Source organism: Malus sylvestris, chromosome 5 (genome assembly GCF_916048215.2).
Source record: "Malus sylvestris chromosome 5, drMalSylv7.2, whole genome shotgun sequence".
In the NCBI taxonomy this organism is placed as follows: domain Eukaryota; kingdom Viridiplantae; phylum Streptophyta; class Magnoliopsida; order Rosales; family Rosaceae; genus Malus; species Malus sylvestris.
The window spans coordinates 34,430,383-34,453,236 of record NC_062264.1 but is presented as its reverse complement, the minus strand read 5'-3'; the positions used below and the strand labels follow the sequence as shown (position 1 = coordinate 34,453,236).

Below are 22,854 nucleotides of genomic sequence, written 5' to 3'. Positions count from 1 at the left end.
CATCGTTGCGCAAAAACATTCATGTATATTCAACACTAATTCGTGGATTTTGAGTCAGTTTCAAATCGTGTCATCATGTCATTCGTCCCACGTAAAAATAACCACTTGATCATAATAAAATAATTAATGCAAGTGGGACCAGGTCACATAAAAGTGCTGTGTGTTTTGGAAAGCAACGAATGGTTTCTTTCTCCAAACTTCCGAGTGTGTGTATATATAGTAGCTGGGCCAAGTGATTAATCAATGTGTCATTTGTAAGTGGAATTAATCAAATTAATCAATGTGTCATTTGTTGGCCAACATCATCAAAACTTGTCCATTTCAAACCAAATACAAAGACAAATTATTCTTAGTTGTCGATGGCGACGTCCGATCTTCGTTGCTTGTTGCTTAAGAATTTTTTTGCACTACAATGTAACGTCACATTTGTAAAAATATCTCCTACCCCGAAATTGATTTAAACTCTGCGGAAAAAAGCCGAGCATAAGTTCACTTGCGACATCATTGTGGATGCAAATTTCTTCCTTCTTGTTCTTGGACAAAATTGAACCGACAAAACAAATAACATCTTAGGTTAAGGCCAAGAGCCTCACGCGTCCACGATGAAAGGGGGGCTTTCGCCGAAGAACTTCCGATGCCAAAGTTAGAATTTTGAGGGAAAAGTGTTTGGAGAATTTAGAAAATTTTGCAAGAGTGTAGAACTTGGGTTTTGGAGAGAATGTGAGTGTTTATATAGGGGTGTGGCCGGCCCCCTTGGGAGGAGAGGGACCGGCCACTTGGATGGCTTTTTGATTTAGGTTCTTAATTTGTAGCTAATTAGTAAATTAATTGAATAATAAATCAATTAATTAGCTAATTAATATAATTTGAAAGGAAAGATTTGGGGGTTACCTTGTGGAGAATATTTGATGAGGATGGATGAAATAGGTTTTAAATAAATACCTATTTTGGGCACTTTTGATTTGATTGATAGATGGTTGTCCACTGCTCGCGCGTAAGAGTTCATGTGTTCCTCGAGGGTAATTTTGTCCTTTTAACCTTAGAATCCACGTGTCACCTCAATGTATCAATATGAGGTTGTTATACTTTAAAACGAAACAGCATCACATCTCCTTCTTGTACAATGTATTCTTTATCCTCAGATTTCAACTGCAAACATCAGAGTAGATTGGGTGAGTCAGTTTGATCTGCGATGATATCAACGGACAATAGACTTTTCATCGATGTTTGATCTAGAATGCACGTACATGTTACCCTATCTGTTTGTGTCCTTTATATATCAGTACTAGTTGCTAGTCTAGATAACAGTTACTGTGTGGGACTATACCCTAAACAAAAAACAGTTCACATCTCCCACATAGGCACTGGTTGGAAACATAGAGCTTCTGATCTCTCTGTCAACTTCCAAGGGATGGTCAGAGGATTTGACTAACTAACGTTGTAACTTTGTAAGTTTACTGAAGTAAACATTGATTAGATGAAACCAATCTAAGACCTCTCTCTTCCTTAGATACAGCTCTGAGTTACATTCTAAAATAGAATGTTAAATAATCGTGTGGTAATTGCTTCGCACCCGAATGTTGACCAAAGCTGGAAAGAATTTATACATGTTACTACTAGCTAACACGAGAATTAAATCTAAAAACAAGCGGAAAACTTACAAGTCCTCTTTCCCTTGCTGCAGCAAGCGAACCAGCAGCGACAAAATCATCATAAGCCACCTAACAACAAAGGACAAGAATTGTTATTATTTTCATATTTCCCATGTATCATGCAAGTAATGTGCAAGGACAGGATCTCTGAGTTCTAGTAACATTATTAAAAACTTTAACAAGTAGGTAAGATGTTTTATAATGAAATTATAAAATTAGCTCTCCAGCATTTGATCTTAGATGAACGAGTTTACCAATATTAATTGTTACAGTGGATGAAAGTTATACAACTTGTCAACTTCTATCTATGATTCTTACCGTCTCAGCTCGAATGAAACCTTTCTCAAAGTCAGAGTGGATGACCCCAGCAGCTTGAGGTGCAGTCATTCCTAAATTAACCAAAAACTAGAATCAGAGAACAACATTACATGAAGAACTTGTTCATCATACTTCCTAACCTATCTAAGTCACTTCATGGCAGCAAGGGGCTTTGTTTTCCATTCAAAACAAAAAAAGATGGCAAAGACAATCAAAAACAGGAATTTTCAACCCACAACGATCAGTAAAACAAATTCTGTGCATACAAGTTTACATTTAGCAAAACAAAAGCTCACCTGCAAGTATGGTCCATGCTTTTGTTTCCTGTAAACAACATGACAACAACCTTCTTAACAAAAATGGAATATGTTTTAACTTTTCACAGTCAGAAAAATTCAGAAACTCATTCTTTTAACCTTCTCTCCGGAAGTAAAGTAAGTGCATAGCCCCAAGACGCTATATGTTGCTCTGATAAGGTTTCCAAGACCGCTTTCACCAACACCAAGAGATTCCAAAAATTCCGTTCTTTCTTCATATGGTAGTTCAGTAAGCTCACACTCAACCTGAAAATGCAAACTTCCTAGTTCACATGTCTAGTGTGATAATTGAAGGCAAACAAAAACGTAGGAACATAAAAAAATCACTAAATTCCTATCAACCATTACAAGCAAAGAGAAAGGGCACCTTTTGTGTATATTTGCTTAATTTCAAACAATAATACTTATGTTCTCATGTATCAGTATCACCAAACCTGTGCAGAAATAGTCACAACTCCAGATTGCAACTCGGGAGCAAGATTCATCACTTCTTTGACATGAGGATTAAGCCCAGGTTCAGCTAGCTCAGATTCTGCAACGTTAGCAACATATATAATAGGTTTCATTGTAAGCAAGCAAAGATGCTTTACAGCATTTTTCTCCAAATCTGTTAAAGCAACTGATCGTGCTGGTTTTCCATCCATCAGTGCATTCTGAATTTTGTCTAAGGTGGACCTTTCCATTTCCTCCTGAAATTAGAACTCTTGGTGTCTATGATTTTGTACAACCTTAATACTTTGGGTAATAGAGGAGAAAAAATAAAGGGGATAGAGAGTGATGTACTTGTGCACTGTACAGTAAGTTAGCATCGGATAAAACTATACCTTGCCTTTGGTTTGTGAGTCTTTTGCCTTTCCTTTTTTCAGCTTCTCCATTCTCTTCCCAATCTGCATTTCTTGTGAATAAGACAATTTACTTCAATCAGCTCATCCAATCTTACCAAGTTAGTATTAAATATTAAAGATTTTTATATAGAGGCACCCTAAGACAAAAGTTTAAGATGTTAAGACAAGGAACAAGGAACTCCCAAACAGTGTAAGCTACGAAGTTATCATAAAAAATAATTATATACAGCTTCAACTTAGGACAAGAAAATGGCACTAGCATTTAACAATATGTTTGCATTAAATATATGTATACACATGTATATATAGGTGGCTGTGTAGAGGATTGTCTAATTCATACAGCATGATAGTTCACTGCCAAAATACTTCCCATAAATCATCAATTGACAAGCTCATGAATCGATAAGTCCTGGTTCCCATCATTTATGCCCAATTTCAAATCAAATGGATTTAAAATTGTAATACTATTTCAAAGCATAGTAAATCTGAAAGACCAACTGGTTTGTGAGCTAGGTAAATGACAGACAAGGAATCAGGATCCACAGCATCACAAGAAATAGGTATATGAACTCCAGAACTTGCTAGGAAGATGGTAAGCATATAGAGGAATATTAATTAGCAAACCTGGTCCAGATCTGAGAAAATAAGCTCCAAATCGATAACATCAATATCAGCCTTGGGATCAACTTTGCCACTCACATGAACAACATCGTTATCTTCAAAACAGTGAACAACCTGAAACAACATTGAACATGTCAATAACAATGTGGAGCTAAGAATTATTGATGAAAAGTATCAACAAAATGACAATGCATATAATGATTATACAAAACAAAACACAGAGAAGAAGCTGGGCCCCAAAGTATCGACATCAAAAAACAATTTTATAAAACAAATTCATGAGGGTATTTTCTCAATTCAAAACAGGGAAGCCTTCAAAACATCTGAACAAATAGTAAGGGATTGAAACCTGAAGTATGGAGTCCACTTCGCGAATGTTTGATAAAAATTTATTCCCTAACCCCCGCAAGTAATGAGAATAAACATATAAGTTGAGCTGATTCATTCTAACATATTTGCAACAGAACTCAAAATCAGAACATGAAAAGGGAAAGCGAATAAACAATTAACTATGCAAATGTCACCTCCCCCTGACTGGCACCCTTGACAAGGCCAGCAATATCTACAAGTTCTATAGATGCTGGAACCGCCCGCTGAGATTTGCTGAGATCAGAAGGTACAGTGAGACGGGGATCTGGAACTGCGACAATTCCTACATTCGGCTCTATAGTACAAAAGGAAAGTTGCCAGCTTGAGCCTTTCCATTCTCAACCTACACACAAAAAACCCTTTTCATTTCAACACTGTGTATGGCTTCTAACAATACATAGCAGACAGAAATCCAGATACACAATATAACAGCCATCCGACAATTGGGGCAACACATGTATACGAAAAATAAACACTCCTTCCTCTTATGTGACTGAAAAAATGAAATGGGGAAGTAACTACTGATGCAAATTATGCAATCACAAATAAAAAATACGATATTTTCTTCTGAGTAAATTAAATATACAGTAAACTTTCTGAGTGAAATTAAAAATATGGTCTTTAAAAGCCTAATATTAAAAGTACAATCTTTTCTCCTGAGTGAAAATAAAAATACAATCTTCATGTGCACAAAACAAACAGATAAATTTATAAAAATAAGAAATTCAAATGAAAATATGAGTTAACCTCGCTTGCATTTTCTCAGCAACCAAACATAATATGTGTGTGTGTGTGTGTGTGTGTGTGTGTGTGTGTGTGTGTGTGTGTGTGTATTAGAGAGAGAGGGTTGGGAGGTGCATACGACGGCGTTGAAGAGAGTGGACTTGCCGACGTTGGGGAGGCCAACGATGCCAACTTTGAGGCTCATGCTAATTTTTTATGAGGGCCCCGCAGAGAAGCGCCGCCTTCTGCCGAAACCGGTGGCTATGACCCCCATCAGCTGTTGATGATTCCTCTGCTTCAGCGGAACAAGCAGAGATGGAAGTAGCTGACTGCATAGTGCTGTTCGAGCCATTGGAGCTTCGAAGCAACCACAAAGAGAGAGAGAGAGAGAGAGAGAGAGAGAGAGAATGTTCAATTTATCTGTTTGCGGGGAAATTTTGTGTGTCGCTGTGTTGTGTGTAATGTGTATTCAGGGAAATTGTTTTTTTTTTTTTTTTAATTTCTTTATTTAAAAAATTTTGAGAAAATATTCATATTTAAATTTTAGAGCCCATAAATCAGAAAATCAAACCTTCAATAATTAGTTGGGTTCCTTGAGAAGAAAACCTCTTCAATTGCCTAAATTCTATGAGTAATGCTATGAATGTTAAATTTGTAGATTAAGGATGTATTCAGTTGAGAATTTGAGAGATTTTAATTGATGAGGACCCAGCTAATTATATGTAAATTTTTATGGAGTTTAACTGATTTATAGATATTCTATGTAAAATTTTAATTCAATTCCCTCAAAATCTCATGGGGAGATGTGAGATTTGTAGATGCTTAAAATACACTACAAAATCTCTCAAATTCTCTCAAATTCCTCAACTTTTCCAAATTCTTTAAAGGGTAAACATCCAAAATAGTCCATGAGATTTGCATGATCAATAGAAATGATCCATGAGATTGAAGATCAATAGAAATGGTCTCTTAGATTGTCCACCATCCATGATTTTGGTCATTCCGTTAAAAACTATTTGGGCAATTTTCAAAGCTTCATAACTCAATCGATTATTAAACAAATTCGACCCATAATATATCAAAATGAAGATAAGATAGTGTAGAACAATATTATACCTATTTGGAAGCTCAATAATTGCCGAAGATTGCCTAAAAATAGCCTGAAAGGTGACTGGTCCGAGGGAAAACTGGAAAACTCACCGGAAACTGGGTAAACTTTAAACGTTCGTAACTTCTTCAATACTCAACAAAATCTAGTGATTCACAAATGAAAATCATACTTCTCGACGAGACGAAGAGAATGACATCTTTCTTAACTGCTAACTTGCCGTGGTTTGGCCGGAAAACTGCTTGAAAGTGGCTAACTGGAAAATGGTTAGCCACTTTCGAGCCATTGTCCAACCAAACCACGGCGAGTTAGCCTTCAAAAAAGGTACCCTTCTCTTCGTCTTGTCAATAAGTATGATTTATGATTTTCGTTTTTGAAACACTCGATTTTGTTAAATATTGAAGAAGTTATGAACGTTTAAAATTTACCTAGTTTCCTGCAAGTTTTCCAGTTTTCCCGTGAACCAGTCACCTTTCAGGCTATTTTTCGGCCATCTCCGGCAACCATTGGGCTTCCAATAATCTTATTCTACACTTTCCTATCTTCATTTTGATATATTATGGGTCAAATTTAATTAAGAAACGACTGAGTTACAAAGTTTTGAAAATTGCCCAAAGAGTTTTTAACGGAATGACCAAAATCATGGATGGTAGACAATCTCAAGGACCATTTCTATTGATTTTCAATCTCGGGGATCATTTCTATTGATCATACAAATCTTAAGGACTATTTTGGATGTTTACCTTTCTTTAAATTCTAATTCTAATTGAATACACTTTGAATGTTATAAACTTCTTTAAAATTCTAATTGAATACACCAGGATTTCTAAGAATTTTAATAAACTATCTTAAAACCGAATTAAATACACATTAAAATTCAGATAATCACTTAAAATCCTGATTAAATACCCCTAGATTCATTAAAAGAATTAAAATCCCTCAAAATCCCAATTGAATACACCCTCTAAGTTTTGTAAACTAAATGATATGGAAGTTGATGATTGAATTATTACTTAAACGTTGATAAACGTGCTCATTTCTTAATGGTGACACATCATTTAGTTTGTAATTTTAGTCTCCTTAGCATTACTCAAATTCTATACACACAATTGGGGATGTAGTTCATTTGAACAAGGTGAAGAACTTGTTCCTTATATAACAATTTGTCCAAGTATTTAGGGCTCATTTAAAACTACTATGTAAAAAGCGTTTTTTAGAAATGTTTTTATTCTGTCAAATTTTTTATTAAATATAGTCCAAATATAGTCCAAAGTAAGATTGGTTTTCTGTAAACATTTTTAGGTGAGTGAACACGTTATTACATGATTGATTGGTTTGTCTCTAATCTTAAATTCCATTCCATGTAATAGGTTCTTTTTTTTTTCCTGACCATCTAACAGGTAGTTTACCCATAAGTGCTTCTGTTATAAGCACTTTTATCATAAAACATCAAAACTTTTGTTAAATATCCAAATTCTTTATGAAAAAATCACTTCATAAATCACTGCTCATAAGCACTATAAATTTATTGTATTTTACACCCTTTGAATTTGGAGTGATTTTTAAATAGATAGTACTATTCACATACTCATTTTTACCTCCTACACATCCTTGTTATTTTTTTTTGTCATTGATCCTTTTTAATCAATCTGATGGACAAAAATTGAGAGGGGTGTGAGAAGTAAAAATAAGTGCGTAGATATCACTACCCTTCATATTGCATCCTAAAGTGTGTAAATTATATCAATTTGTGTCTTCGATCTAATTTATTGTATGGAAATTCATTAAATTGATGACATGGTGGACTTGCGACCCTTATGTGAGAGATTTTTTGTGTATATGAGAGAGATTTTCAATTGTGTAAAGTTTTTTTCAAGTGTTACTCTAGTTGTATAATTATATGTGGCGTATGGCTCCGTGTTCCAAGCACACTAAAAAGTCTGTCCTTGTATGGGCTAACTTGTAACCCACATTTGATTATCTGAAATAGATCAACATGTATGGAATTTAACATATAGAACATATTCATTTTGATTTTGCGTTTTCTTTTCATTTTTACAGAGAAGAAATGGAATTATATTAAACTAAAGTGTCAACTTTATATGTCATACTATGGTTTAATGATATTTCTATTCGTTTGTTAATAAGAGGTCTTATGTTCGATTATCGTCAAAGGCGAATTTGAACCAAATTATTGATAATCCATTGTGAAGCTTAGCATATCCCCTCTCCCTTAGTATAAATAATATTGTTTGTTCTGTAAAGAAATAAAGTGTTAACTTCATATAAAATGTCTACATCAACTTGGTATAAAAATATTTGAAGAGTTTTCTAAAGAAACATTTTAGAGATAGCTTTTAAGTCAACATGTATAAAAGAAGTCTTGCTTTTTTTTTTCTTTTTCTTTTCTTATGAAGCTATGGATTTGATTGAGAAGGGGATTTGTGCCTAAGTTAATTAATAAAAATCAATCTTGCACTTGAAGTCTCAAATTCAATTTTCTTTTCAACATTGGTTTTAGATGAAATTTTTCTTTACCCACTTCTAACAAAAAACGTCAATGAGAAAACATTAATGGTACAAAAGTTTCTAGAAATAAATTTGTATGCAAGATTACAATGGAGCATTACACTTTTTTCAATCCAGAATCACAATATTACCCTTTACGTATCTATCATAACAGTTAAAATAAATAATTATTATTACGCTGCAAAAGTGCATGTAAAAGACATAGAATAACTTCATTAACACGCTATAACTGTCTCTATTCCATCTTTATTGTATTCATTTTAATATTCACTCCCATACCTAAACATGACTTTAATTCGAGTGTGGGTCTCCTTTCAATGGTGAGTGTTTCCTCTCACATCACCCCTACTTAAGGGGAGGAGGATTCTCTCTTTTTCTAATCTCTTTCCTCTTCTCTTCCCTCTTATTTAAATGGTTATTGTACGATTTAACCACGTTAAGATCTTATATTGATTTTTTTATAAAAACAATAAGACAAAAAAATAATATGTAAAAAAAAAGGAGGAAAGAAAATGAGAATAGAATGGGAAAGAATCTTACTTGCTACTTTAGCCCATATAAATCAAGAAAAGCATTTCCACTACCGACTTCTACAACCTCCTTTTATTTTTCAATTTTATTGTATTTTCTAAAACTTTTTCAGAAAAAAAAAAAATATATATATATATATATATATATAAATATTTTCACCTCACCGTCCTCTCTTTATTTTATCAAATCCGTCGATCCAATCCCAGTTTTAATAAACCAAAAAATCCCTATCAAAATATTAGAAAAAAAAGTCTCAAACTTTATCCCCTGCCTGCCTGTCTTAGGGTTCTTTTTCGTCTCACAAATCCAACCCAAAGACAGCAGCTTGGCCGAAACCATGGTGGATTCTTGTACCCCAACCACTGTACAGTTCTTCTCACCAGTTTTTCAATCGTCAGCTTAGCGGAAAAACCTCACACAGATTTCAGCTTACAAGGGTTTTTGCTCCTCTGTTTTTAGATTCAAATTTTGCTTCGGAGATTCGGTTCCTGATTAATTTTTAGGGTTTACTGGGTTCTGTTCAGTTTTCGCGTTCTTTGATTACATTGAATATCTATATCTATATATATATACACGTATATATACTGGATATATAGGAGAAATAGTGTAGGAAATGGAGGGGTTTGAAAGTAGGGGTAGTATTCAAGAGGCTGCCTCTTCTATCCCGCAAGATCTCAACCAATTGCAGCTTAATTCCTCAGGTTTGTTTCTCTGAGCTTTCTGGGATTCTTCTGTTATTGGTTTTTCATGATTTGCTTTGCTGTTTTGATTATTTAGTATTGTTTTTGGATCTGGGTTCTGTTTGGCTGCTGAGAAAACAGACCGTAAAAGTGGGAAATTTAACTGTGAATTGTTAATGGAGAATTTGATACTGTTTACTGGAAACCAAATGGAACAGTTTTTGGATTGCTGTGTTGTTCACTTTGGTGTTTGGACTATGTTCCGTTCGTGTTGTTTGAATGTAGTTATTAACTACTTTGTGGTTCAGCTTAGGATTTGAATAATTGTTGGACAAAGGTTTAATATAATCTCGTGCTCGCCTATGCTTTTTTGCAGCCAATATAAATATGGTTTTGGTGTGTCTTTCAGATAAATAAAATGTTCTGCAGTCAATCGGAGGTCTCCATACTTCATAATATTTACTCTTTTAAAAAAGAAACCCTAACTTGGTTAATTATGTAATTAGTTTTATACAAGTTTCAATTCTCTATGTCAATGTATGAGACTCAGTAATACAATATTTTCAATAGCTATTTGGCTTCTTGAATAAGTAGTTGCATGGTGCTTTATTGGAAAGTGTTCTTTTTTCTGCTTCATTACGTAATTATTTGGAGCATCATTTCATTCTTCGTTTGACTTTGACTTCTTCATTTTATGCAGGAGAGGTATTCGACGCATCACAGTATGCATTTTTTGGTAAAGATTCTGTTGAGGAAGTTGAATTGGGAGGTTTAGATGAAGAGGAGGCTCCAGTTGGGTTTGATGAGGAGGAGTTTCTGTATAATAGACAAGAGGTTAAACCTTTTGTTCACTGATTTTTATAATAATCCCTAAGTAAACATGTGCAACCTGTTTGGTGCATGACCGAACTCTATGTCCCTCGTTCCTCCTCTCATATATATATATATATAAGTCCCTCTTTTCTTTCTAAGTTTTGACTGTTGTAGGTGTTAAATGGCAGAAGGAAAAATTGCAATGGGTCGAACTAACTGTTTTTTTCTTATTGGCAGGTTGACATATCTCTATCTGATATTGATGACCTATCATTAACCTTTGAAAAGGTTAGTTTACTGCAAACTTAATGATGCAGGTAGTAAAGATGCATTATTTTGTATAAAACTCTCAACCAAAATGAAGCGGGTTAAACTAGTTCTGATGTTTAGTTATTAGTGTTTTCATTCTGTTTAATTTTCTGTTTCACAATGGGCGAGGGCATTTTGAATCAGAAAATTCTGACAATTCAGTTGGGAACCAAAATGTGGGAAAACTGTGTTCAACATCTTTTAAGTCCTGTTTTTATTTCAGTGAGTGTTCTTCTTTATTTTAAAAAAAATTATGACAAGTCAGTTGTTTGTTTGGTAAAACAGGGTAGAATTATTGGTTGTTAATTTATGTGCATCTTAAGATGGAACATGAAGAGTGGTTGTTATTTATTTATTAGTTACTTTTTTTTGTGGGAGGGAGGGGTTAAAGGTGAGTTGGGTGAGTAGTTTGGACGGTTCCAATAACACCGCTCTTATCGAGGGTGGATAGAGTATAGCAATAGTGATAAAAAGATGAATCTTAGGTGATGGGAACCGCTCTCATTGAGGGTGGTTGGAGTATAGCACTTCTGATAAAAACATGAATCTTAGGTGATGGAACTGCAAGTGGCATACCAACTTAGCGTGGGGGAAGAAAGCAAAAGTCTTATAGGGCTAGCAGTTCATTTGGTTTTATAAGGTGGCTGCTCGGAGAATTTGGGGAGACGGTGTTAGATTTTGGGTTCTCTATGCACACCATCACAGCTGAATGTAGGGACCCTTATGATGGGATATTTTCTTTTTTAATCTGTGCATGCTCATTTTTTCTTCTACATAATAAAAGTGTGTTGCTTCTCAGAAAATATGGCATGCCTCCATCTTACATTTGTTCTCAAACATTCAATTCTTGCGATTGAATGCCCTGCCCTTTTAAGATGTTTTATTTAATCATGTTGAGACACGAAGAAATCATTACAACAACAACAACAACAACAAAGCCTTTTCCCACTAAGTGGGGTCGGCTATATGAATCCTAGAACGCCATTGCGCTCGGTTTTGTGTCATGTCCTCCGTTAGATCCAAGTACTCTAAGTCTTTTCTTAGAGTCTCTTCCAAAGTTTTCCTAGGTCTTCCTCTACCCCTTCGGCCCTGAACCTCTGTCCCGTAGTCACATCTTCGAACCGGAGCGTCAGTCGGCCTTCTTTGCACATGTCCAAATCACCGGAGCCGATTTTCTCTCATCTTTCCTACAATTTCGGCTACTCCTACTTTACCTCGGATATCCTCATTCCCAATCTTATCCTTTCTCGTGTGCCCACACATCCCACGAAGCATCCTCATCTCCGCTACACCCATTTTGTGTACGTGTTGATGCTTCACCGCCCAACATTCTGTGTCATACAACATCGCTGGCCTTATTGCCGTCCTATAAAATTTTCCCTTGAGCTTCAGTGGCCTACGACGGTCACACAACACGCCGGATGCACTCTTACACTTCATCCATCCAGCTTGTATTCTATGGTTGAGATCTCCATCTAATTCTCCGTTCTCTTGCAAGATAGATCCTAGGTAGCGAAAACGGTCGCTTTTTGTGATCTTCGCTAGATTGCTCCGGTCATTAGTGTGGATAAGTATATAAATGGATAGAGATAGGAAAGCAAACACAAGATGTACGTGGTTCACCCAGATTGGCTACGTCCACGGAATAGAAGAGTTTTCATTAATTGTGAAGGGTTTACACAAGTACATAGGTTCAAGCTCTCCTTTAGTGAGTACAAGTGAATGATTTAGTACAAATGACATTAGGAAATATTGTGGGAGAATGATCTCGTAATCACGAAACTTCTAAGTATCGGAGTGTGGTGTCGTCTTGACTTGCCTTTTCTGTCTCATAGGTAGATGTGGCATCTTCTCTGGAAGTACTCTTCCTCCATCCAGGGTGGTATCTTTAACTGGTGGAGATGCACAAGGTAATGTATCAATTTCACTTGAAGCTTACTTGTAGTTTCAGGCTTGGTCAAGCGCGATACAAACCATGTAGTAGGAGTCCCCCAAGTCGCCGAGCTAGGGGGTCTGCTGAAAGAGGTGACAGACAAGGTAAGCAATCAAAGCTCCGACTGATTGTTCACCTTCTCCCCATCTTGCAGCAGCATGAAGGATAAAGAGAAGAAAAATGAGAAGAGATGATATGGGATACTTTTGCTTTTGAAGAAGTAACTTTCCACAGGCTTATTCTTGAACTGAGCTGGAGGGTTTTCTGGTTTCCTCCAGAGTATAAGGCCGACTGAAGAATTTGAGGGTCAAAACAAGTCCATCAAATCTAGAGTACGTTCCACCCTGCTGATATGGGATACTTTTGCTTTTGACAGAGTAATGGATGTATCGGCACGTGTGCTGATACGCTTGTCTCCACATGCTTCCTTGTATCCTTCACACTTGCCCTATCTGTTCCTCAAGCAGATGCGGAATCTTCCCTGGAAACATAAGATGTTGAAGATGAGTACTCGAGAGCAATGCCAGGTAAGTAATCAGGTAAGGGGTTCCAGGCAGTCAGTTCCTGGCTGGAAGCTTGATTCCAAGTGCTGACTGATTGCTCTCTTTCTCCTTGTCTTGCAGGTAAAAACAAGGCCAAAGGAAAAGACAGGGAAAAAGCATGATATGGGATACTCTTGCTTTTAACCCTGATGATATGAGATATTCTTGCTCTAGTATAGCTTGTTTGCAGAGGTATTATCGGGGGGAAAGAAAGCTGAATATTTCGAAAGGCTTCGTTGGGAGTGCCCTCTCAGATATGATGAAGGGTTGAGCATTTTTGCAGGTCTGCCTGTCCGTTGGGGATGGAGGTCGAAATATATAGGAGTCTCCCTAACAACAAGTAGTAATGCTATTCCTTTACCCTGCTTGGTCATAGCACGGTAGTGGGAGCTGCCAATTTCACATGTTTTAACTCTGTCAGAGCACTTTGAAAAAGTGGTATGTGGTATCTGGCTCTCGAGATTCGGAGAACGATGCCTCTTCGATTTTTGAGAAAGCAATCATGCTGGGGGTCTGGCTCTCGAGATTCGGAGAGCAGTGTCTCTTCGATTTTTGAGGAAGTAATCATGTTGGAAGTCTGGCTCTCGAGATTCGGGGGGCGGTGCCTCTTCGATTTTGGAGCAAGCAATCCTGTTGGGAGTGTTGTCTCGAATGTGAGTAAAGGTTGGGCATGTTTGCTAGTCTACCTTGCCACGAAGCACAAAGGTTGACACACAGGGACTTTCCAATTATCCAGCAATGATACTGTTCCTTTACCCTCTCTTCGCTTTTGAGAAAGTAGTCATGTTGGGAGTCTGGCTCTCGAGATTCGGAGGACGGTGCCTCTTCGATTTTGGAGCAAGCAATCTTGTTGGGAGTGTTTTCTCGAATGTGAGTAAAGGTTGGGCATGTTTGCTAGTCTACCTTGCCACGAAGCACAGAGGTTGACACACAGGGACTTTCCAATTATCCAGCAGTGGTACTGTTCCTTTACCCTTGTGGGTAATAATATGGTAGCTAGACCTTCAAAATTTATGTGTCTAAACTTTGTTAGTGCTGTTTCTTTGCTATTCTTTTACCTTTCTTGGTCAGAGCGATGTAGTGGGAGCTGCAAGCTTCACGTGCTCAACTTTGGCAGAGAACTTTGGCAAAGTTATCTGTGGTACCCATGAGCTATTGTTGCGTGTGGGAAGTGGGTGATTGAACAGTAAGATTCATGTGCTTTCTACTTCACCAGAAGTCTTCGACAGAATGCCCATAATTTCTGCAAAGCTGAGTGTGCGTGTGACAGGTGCTGACAAGGCTAGAAAAGTAGGTGCCTCTTCGATTTCTGAGATCGGCCCTCGTGGTCTCTGAGCAGCCCAGCTTTGGAGAAAGCAAGCGCCTCTTCGATTGATTCGGAGAACGATGCCTCATCGATTTTTGAGAAAGCAATCATGCAGGGGGTCTGGCTCTCGAAGATTCTGGGAGCAGTGTCTCTTCGATTTTTGAGAAAGTAATCATGTTGGGAGTCTGGCTCTCGAGATTCGGAGGGCGGTGCCTCTTCAATTTTGGAGCAAGCAATCTTGTTGGGAGTGTTTTCTCGAATGTGAGTAAAAGTTGGGCATGTTTGCTAGTCTACCTTGCCACGAAGCACAGAGGTTGACACACAGGGACTTTCCAATTATCCAGCAGTGGTACTGTTCCTTTACCCTTGTGGGTAATAATATGGTAGCTAGACCTTCAAAATTTATGGGTCTAAACTTTGTTAGTGCTGTTTCTTTGCTATTCTTTTACCCTTCTTGGTCAGAACGATGTAGTGGGAGCTGCAAGCTTCACGTGCTCAACTTTGGCAGAGAACTTTGGCAAAGTTATCTGTGGTACCCATGAGCTATTGTTGCGTGTGGGAAGTGGGTGATTGAACAGTTAGATTCATGTGTTTTCTACTTCCCCAGAAGTCTTCGACAGAATGCCCATAATTTCCGCAAAGCTGAGTGTGCATGTGACAGGTGCTGACAAGGCTGGAAAAGTAGGTGCTTCTTCGATTTCTGAGATCAGCCCTCGTGGTCTCTGGGGAGCCCAGCTTTTGAGAAAGCGAGCGCTTCTTCGATTTCTGAGGTCGGCCTTCGTGGTCTTTGAGCAGCCCAACTTTTGAGAAAGCAAACGCCTCTTCGATTTCTGAGATCAACCCTCGTGATCTCTAAGCAGCCCAGCTTTTGAGAAAGCAAACGCCTCTTCGATTTCTGAGCAGGCGCCTCTTCGATTTCTGAAGCTCCGTCGAGTGCAGATTTTTATAGGGGCTGGCATTAAGTTCCAAAGCACACTTGAATCTCCACCAGTAGAAGCTTCATTCTTGCACTTCTAAGATCTTGATTTGTCCGACCTCTTCTCTCTTCAACACCTTTGAAAATGTCTGGCCCCTCCGACCGTCGTTTTGACTTGAACCTTGTTGAAGAGGCAGCCCCGCCTTCTCCAGACAACATATGGCGCCCATCCTTCGTCTCCCCTACTGGTCCTCTTACCGTTGGGGATTCCGTGATGAAGAATGATATGACCGCTGCGGTGGTGGCCAGGAACCTTCTCACTCCTAAAGATAACAGACTACTTTCCAAACGGTCTGATGAGTTAGCTGTTAAGGATTCGCTGGCTCTCAGTGTTCAGTGTGCAGGTTCTGTGTCTAATATGGCCCAACGCCTATTTGCTCGAACCCGCCAAGTTGAATCATTGGCGGCTGAAGTGATGAGTCTCAAACAGGAGATTAGAGGGCTCAAGCATGAGAATAAACAGTTGCACCGGCTCGCACATGACTATGCTACAAACATGAAGAGGAAGCTTGACCAGATGAAGGAAACTGATGGTCAGGTTTTACTTGATCATCAGAGATTTGTGGGTTTGTTCCAAAGACATTTATTGCCTTCGTCTTCTGGGGCTGTACCGCGTAATGAAGCTCCGAATGATCAACCTCTGATGCCTCCTCCTTCTAGGGTTCTGTCCAGTACTGAGGCTCCAAATGATCCCCCTCCGGTGCCTTCTCTTTCTGGGGCTCTACCGACTGCTGAGACTTCTCCTAAGCAACCTTTGTGAAGGCTCCCTCTTGTGTGTTTATTTTGACTCATGTATATGTACATATTTGTAGCTTATCGGGGATATCAATAAATAAGCTTTCCTTCATTTCAACGTATTGTGTTAAATACACCAAAGCCTTCTTCGCTAAGTTCTTTGAATTTTCTTTTGTTGAAGCTTGTATGTTGAAGCTGTTACAATTTTGTATCATATGGCCTTTATATTTACTTTAGTGAACTGTGTGCTAGTAATTTGGGTTAATTGTTTCATGACAAGAAGTAGTGGAGTCTGTTTATCTGGAGTTTACCATGAATTTATGATCAACAACAGTGTAGCAATATGAATGGAATGCACCTCTTGTAGTGGACCTTGGATATTTCTTTTGTAGTGTAGCATTTCTCTTCGTCCAAACCAGTTTCTCTATCAATAGGTTTGTTCTTTTTGAGTTGCATGTTTAGGGCAAAATTCATTGCACTGTGAGTTAGGGCGTGCTGGTTGTGGATAATTATGTTTCCTGAATGTGTTGTTTCTGTTGTGCTTATGGTTAGACTTTAAATTTTGCTTGGTAGGAAGCATGAATGCATGGTATTTTACTTTTGAACCAGCAAATGAAATTAACACAGGCTACTTATATACCTGGTTATAGGAACTAACATTTTTTAGGTCAAATTTTTGTGTGAAGTTATAAGTTCTGTAGAGAATTTGAAATCTGGCTGCTAATATTAATCTAAGCTTTCTAATTCTGTGCTAACTTACAACATACCGTTTGAAGTTTGAGCCGTAAAGTTTCCATTGTTGTTATTATATCTTGAGGTATTTCTGGGTTTTGTGTTCTAAGTCACTGTTTTGGCTGCAGTTAAACAAGGATGTTAGTGGAACTAGGAGTGCTGGAGTAATTGGTGATAGAGGATCCAGAGAAAGTGAGTGCAAATGTCGGTTATCTTTTTTTTTGCTAAGTTGCTATAACCCTGCTTCAAGCCTGGTTCTGTGTAGACTGAATATCTTTTCAGTTGATTGCAAAGCCTTCATTTGTTTCTATGATAACACAGCAACATTATTATTATTATTTAATGGTTTCTGTTAACCCGGCCACAATTATTCTTATTTCATGGTTTCTGCTGAAACCTTGTAAAGTATAGCCATAGGTAGGATATTGAAGAAGTTCCTTTTAGGTTGGATCTGTGTTATATTATGATGCGAAACCTAGAAGTGAAATATTTACTTTGACCGTTTGGTTTTGACGTGCACATCATTCTATCCGTTGGAGAGTTTTTTCTTCATTTGTGTTTAAGCTTTGATGAAAAGTGCTAGTGGCGTGCTGTGTTTGGAATCAGTTGCAGTCCAATAATTATGACTAGTCGATTTGAGTTCACTGTTGTGTCCTTGAGGACTTATTGAATATATTTGATATGTTGATGTCCATAGAAGCTTCTAATTATAACATGTTTCTTCCAGGTTCATCTGCTGCTGAGTGGGCGCAGGAGCATTTTCCTAACTGGATTGATGAAGAGATACTTGATGCTGAAAGCACTCAGGATGGGAAACGATGGTCTTCACACCCATATTCTTCAGCTCGTCCAGCAGAGTCGATGCCTTTGTATAGAACTTCTTCATATCCTGAGCCCCAACAACAGCAGCTGCAGCAGCAGCATCAACATTTTTCCAGTGAACCAATTCTGGTGCCGAAATCAGCTTTCACTTCTTATCCACCTCCAGGTGGCAGACCTCAGCAGGCTTCGCCAAACCGCCAAGCAAGCCACCTGAACCCATATCTTTCTGGTGGGCCCCAGGGGGGGTTGTCTTCACCAAACCTATCTCCTTACACTAGCTCTCAACTTCAACTGAATGGATTACCTCATGTATCGCATTTTGGTGGAAATTTGCCTCAGCTTAACCCTGGTCTCTCTAATAGCCGACCCCAAAAGCAATGGGCCAATCAAAGTGGTGTTTATGGAGATCATCCGGGTCTTATGAACAATTTGTTGCAACAACAGCTAGCTCATCAGAATGGTTTAGTGCCTCCACAATTGATGCATCAGCAACAGTCACAACCACAGGATCCTAGACTGCATCATCCAGTTCAGCCATCATTTGCTAATTTGTCGGTAATGCAGTCTCAACTGTTTAACCCCCATCTTTCTGCATCCCCGCCCTTGGTGAGCAAGTTTGAAGCAATGCTTGGTATGGGTGATCTTGGAGATCAAAGGCCAAAATCAGCTCAGAAAGTTAGACCGAATATGCGTTTTTCTCAATATGGATTTGATACAGGTAGCCACAGGAGGGAAGGTGGGTGGCCACAATTTAGGTCCAAGTATATGACAGCTGATGAAATTGAAAATATACTCCGAATGCAGCTAGCTGCAACACACAGCAATGACCCATATGTCGATGATTACTACCACCAGTTTTGCCTTTCAAGAAAATCTGCTGGGGCCAAGTTGAAACACCATTTCTGCCCAACTCAATTAAGGGATCTTCCTCCTCGAGCACGAGCTAATACTGAACCACATGCTTTTCTCCAGGTTGATGCTCTTGGGAGAGTCCCCTTCTCCTCAATACGGAGGCCTCGCCCTCTTCTTGAAGTTGAGCCTCCAAATTCATATAGCCCTGGCAACACTGAACAAAAGGTTTTTGAGAAGCCGCTAGAGCAGGAGCCAATGCTTGCTGCTAGGGTTGCAATTGAGGATGGGCTTTGTCTTCTCCTGGATGTGGATGACATTGATCGTTTTCTACAATTCAATCAACTCCAAGATGGTGGAACCCAAGTGAGGCGTCGGCGGCAGGCCTTGCTTGAAGGACTTGCAGGATCTCTTCAATTAGTTGACCCACTTGGCAACAATGGCCCCACGGTTGGGCTTCATAAGGATGATCTTGTATTTCTAAGGTTAGTCTCACTTCCCAAGGGCCGGAAGCTCCTGGCAAAGTACCTGCAGCTTTTATTTCCCGGTGGTGAGCTCATGCGAATAGTCTGTATGGCCATCTTTCGTCATTTAAGGTTCTTGTTTGGTAGCTACCCTTCTGATCCATTGGCTGCAGAAACTACAAATATTCTTGCAAGGGTTGTTTCATCATGTGCTCGAGGTATGGACCTTGGTGCACTTAGTGCCTGTCTTGCAGCAGTGGTTTGTTCCTCAAAGCAACCCCCGCTTCGCCCCCTTGGAAGCCCTGCAGGAGATGGGGCCTCTCTTATCCTCAATTCAGTTCTTGAGAGGGCAACTGAACTCTTAACTGATCCTCATGCTGCAAGCAACTACAATATGACCAATCGGCAACTTTGGCAGGCCTCCTTTGATGAATTCTTTGGCCTTCTGACCAAGTACTGTGTAAATAAATATGAAACTGTAATGCAGTCACTGCTAATGCAGGCCCCTCCGAATGTGGCTATTATTGGCTCAGATGCAGCCAGAGCAATTGGTCGTGAAATGCCAGTTGAACTGTTGCGTGCGAGCCTTCCTCACACTGATGAGCATCAGAGGCAGCTGTTGTTGGACTTCACGCAGCGGTCTATGCCCATAGGATCATCTAGCAGTGGTGATGGGGGAAATGGTTCTCACATGAATTCAGAGTCTGTGCTGAGTTGATGCTAAACCATGTGGAGAACCGAGAAGCAGAATTTCGAGAAAGAAAAGGAATGAGAAGACATTCTATTGGATTGCGAAATTATTGGGTTCTTTTCTACTTGTGCTTTTACTTGTGAGCAAATGCAACATCTTAAGCGAATAAAGTGGGTGTTTAAGAGCATATATATGGTTCGGGTAAGTTTAGTAGTTTAGCGTCGTATGTTATATTTTACTTATTTTCATGCTTATCTTGAAAAACTTGTAAGCAAGCCTCTCTTTTGTAATCCCTTCAAATCCCGAGGGATGGTTTTCCTATTTTTTTTAATGTTTAGGAGGGGGAATTGGTGGAGTAGATATATTTCCTCAACTTAGGAGCTTATTTTGATGCTCTGTTGTGGAATTTTAAAAATAGAGATGTAGGAGGGCTTTTATTATGATGCTCTGTTGTGGTATCTTTAAAAAGACATGTAGGAGGAGGAGGAGGAGGAGGAGAGGGGTTTATGTACAGTTTTCGGTTCTGTTGATCTCCCACATTCTTGCAAGGAAAAGGGTGTGACCCGGTGCACCCAACTTTTGCTGATGCGGGGTTAGGGAAGGCAGATGATGCAGTGACAGCCACTCCAGACAGATTGCTTTCGCGACTTGAATCGACAATTCTTAGTTTATTTTCGGGCCAGTCTTCCATTATGAAGGCTCGCATTCGTTTACTAATATTAGTATTGAAGAATGTTGGATGAAGTATTTGTTATGGTTGTGTTCGATTCTTCTACAGTAATGGCATCAGGGGCCGATGCAGATAAGGGTTCTCGTCTTCTACACGTAGTATGTTTTTTCTGTGGGTTGAGTTTTCAACTTGAAAAACAGTATGTTCCATTTGGTTGGTGCTCTCTGTAGATGCCCTGTAAACTCATTGTTTCAGTTGACTATTAAGTTCTTGCATCTTATTAGACTGTGGGCGGCCGGGTAATATGTCGCCGTCTTGTACTCTTTTCGTGCGATATATCTCCTGTTACACCTAGAATCTCCCCTAATTTGGAGTTGCTAGTTTACTGTTTGTTGGATGTTACGTTTCCGTCAAACACCATTTATCTGAAAAAAGAGGAAAAAAGTCTTTTCTTACCAGAAAATGCCATGATCCTTGGTGATTTTGAAAATGCATCAAATGTCATGATCCTTGTGAATCTAATCACCGCCTTCGACAGTGTAAACTAAATTTAGGTTCATTTTTTTGGGTCAATAGTGAGTGAGTGTTGAAACTTGAAACTCTTCGAGTTAGTTTCGTTTTTTTTGTGTTGCAGATAGAGAGAAAATATGTTGGAAAAAGAAGTGTTTTGACGACTGAAAATTGGAAACTAGAAACAATAATAATTTGTTTTCGCTTTTATGTTTTGTTTTTGTATAATCAACTTCATTTCGGCCGCCTCCCAACTACTATTTTCGTCCTTCGTTCTTCATTTTTATTTTCTTCCATATACTTTTCCGCATAACACAAACAATGTAAATTCAAAACTAAAAACTAAAAGTGAAATAGTTATCAAACATGTCCTAGTGTTTTTTTACGGAGAATCCTGGCTCGTCTTGTTTCATCATGATTGATCCTCTCGAGAGTTCAACGTCGATGATGTATTTGGAGAACGACATGCGTATTGGCTTGGTATCAATGTAGCATGGACAAAAATATGGAGGCCACGAAGACGAACGTTAGCTGTTGAGATGCTGCTAGGGTTCCATATGGAAGATGCTTTCACTTTCAGTCTCTGGGGTTTTGGAGGAACTTGGGAGAGTGGTAAGTGTGATGTCGTATTCACACTGCACATATATTACCACGGCTAAATACAGGAGGGTTTAGATGCCGTTTTCAGAATATGGCACAACTTATTTAATTCACTCAAGAGGTAGTTCCAAATCGATGCACCAAAATTGTGAACCATTTTTCAAGTTTTCCACACTTGGTGTGCTCGTGTCGACCAAATGCTCGACGCCAAAAAGACCTTTTTATATTTGTAACAAGACTTTAAGGCAAGAAGAAGACTTTGTAGCAACAATTTACTTGGATTTAAGTGTTAGTCATATCTTGCACTCTTCGAATTTTGAATTTTGGAGGTCCCTTATCTTTTAAAACATGAAAAAAACAACTATGACTCGTTTGGATGTGCTTTTAAAATGACCGAAAGAGCTTTTAAAGAAAATATTTTTTTGTTCCAAAAGCACTTAAAGTGCTTCCTGAAAGAAGCACATGATTTGTGCTTCTTCCAACAAGTACTTTAAGTGTTTTCCCATAATTTACTTGCATTTTTACTAAGAATTGGTTTAAAAAACATTTTCACCAAAAACACTTTCAATCATTTTAAAAGCACATTCAAACGAGCTTTATAATGTTTGAAATTGCTACTCCATTAGCCTCACTTGACTACCAAGTGAACTGCTACTTTTTAACGTAACGCGTGATAGTTAATCACCATTGCCCATAGGACGCCAAATTGATGTTGAAAGGATCATTTTTATCTCTTCCTGTATCAAAAGGGTTAGGAATTTCGTTGAAGAAATTATTATCAGTTGTTTTTTGTAGACTCAAGTTAGCATCCTACGTTAGTAAAAATGGGTTCATCGAGTTCTAGGTCAAAAAACAACGATTCACTAGATGGTTGGGGGTGAAAGAGGGGTCAATAGTGCAATAATTCTTAACTTCATAAGCATTTTGTGAAATTTTAAAAAGATACATGTCGAACCGTCACAGGCTTCAAATCATAAGATAGTCTTTAGGCTTATCTTGCGTTTCCTAAAAAGAAATAGATAATTCAACCACCATTTCCCAATAAATGTGCCTAAATATGAAAGCAGTCCACAACTGACAACGTCCTATTTCTTGTAGGGAACTTTCAAGGTGAACTTAAGATTAACGAGTTCTCCATATTTGCTTTCCTAAAACTACAAGGCCCGATGACTAGATATTATGCTAAAAGCAAACCAATTGTTGAATAAC

At 38.4% G+C, this 22,854-nt stretch overlaps 1 protein-coding gene, 1 long non-coding RNA gene and 1 pseudogene across 2 annotated transcripts; 1 reads left to right on the top strand and 2 right to left on the bottom strand.

The window, feature by feature from the left end:
- Positions 1 to 236: 236 nt before the first annotated feature.
- On the bottom strand, positions 237 to 5,278 carry LOC126621133 (uncharacterized; annotated as a pseudogene).
- Positions 5,279 to 9,192: 3,914 nt separating this feature from the next.
- LOC126621131 (protein PAT1 homolog) lies at positions 9,193 to 20,892 on the top strand. The gene is made up of 5 exons (XM_050289517.1): positions 9,193 to 9,714; positions 10,394 to 10,527; positions 10,744 to 10,794; positions 17,168 to 17,231; positions 17,767 to 20,892. Exons 1-5 carry the CDS (start codon positions 9,627 to 9,629, stop codon positions 19,890 to 19,892), a joined length of 2,463 nt encoding a protein of 820 aa, XP_050145474.1. The 5' UTR covers positions 9,193 to 9,626; the 3' UTR covers positions 19,893 to 20,892.
- LOC126621132 (uncharacterized) lies at positions 12,459 to 16,506 on the bottom strand. Its single transcript, XR_007622802.1, has 2 exons — positions 15,046 to 16,506; positions 12,459 to 14,348 (listed from the first exon to the last, which is right to left on the bottom strand). It is a non-coding gene; the product is annotated as an uncharacterized LOC126621132 (long non-coding RNA).
- Positions 20,893 to 22,854: the final 1,962 nt, after the last annotated feature.

What these genes read in the sequence shown, in the direction of transcription:
- LOC126621131 (XM_050289517.1), top strand. Translation starts at nt 9,627, where the DNA reads ATGGAGGGGTTTGAAAGTAGGGGTAGTATTCAAGAGGCTGCCTCTTCT. An exon ending in ATTGCAGCTTAATTCCTCAG is followed by an intron (nt 9,715 to 10,393) that starts GTTTGTTTCTCT and finishes CATTTTATGCAG; the next exon opens with GAGAGGTATTCGACGCATCA. An exon ending in TATCATTAACCTTTGAAAAG is followed by an intron (nt 10,795 to 17,167) that starts GTTAGTTTACTG and finishes TTTTGGCTGCAG; the next exon opens with TTAAACAAGGATGTTAGTGG.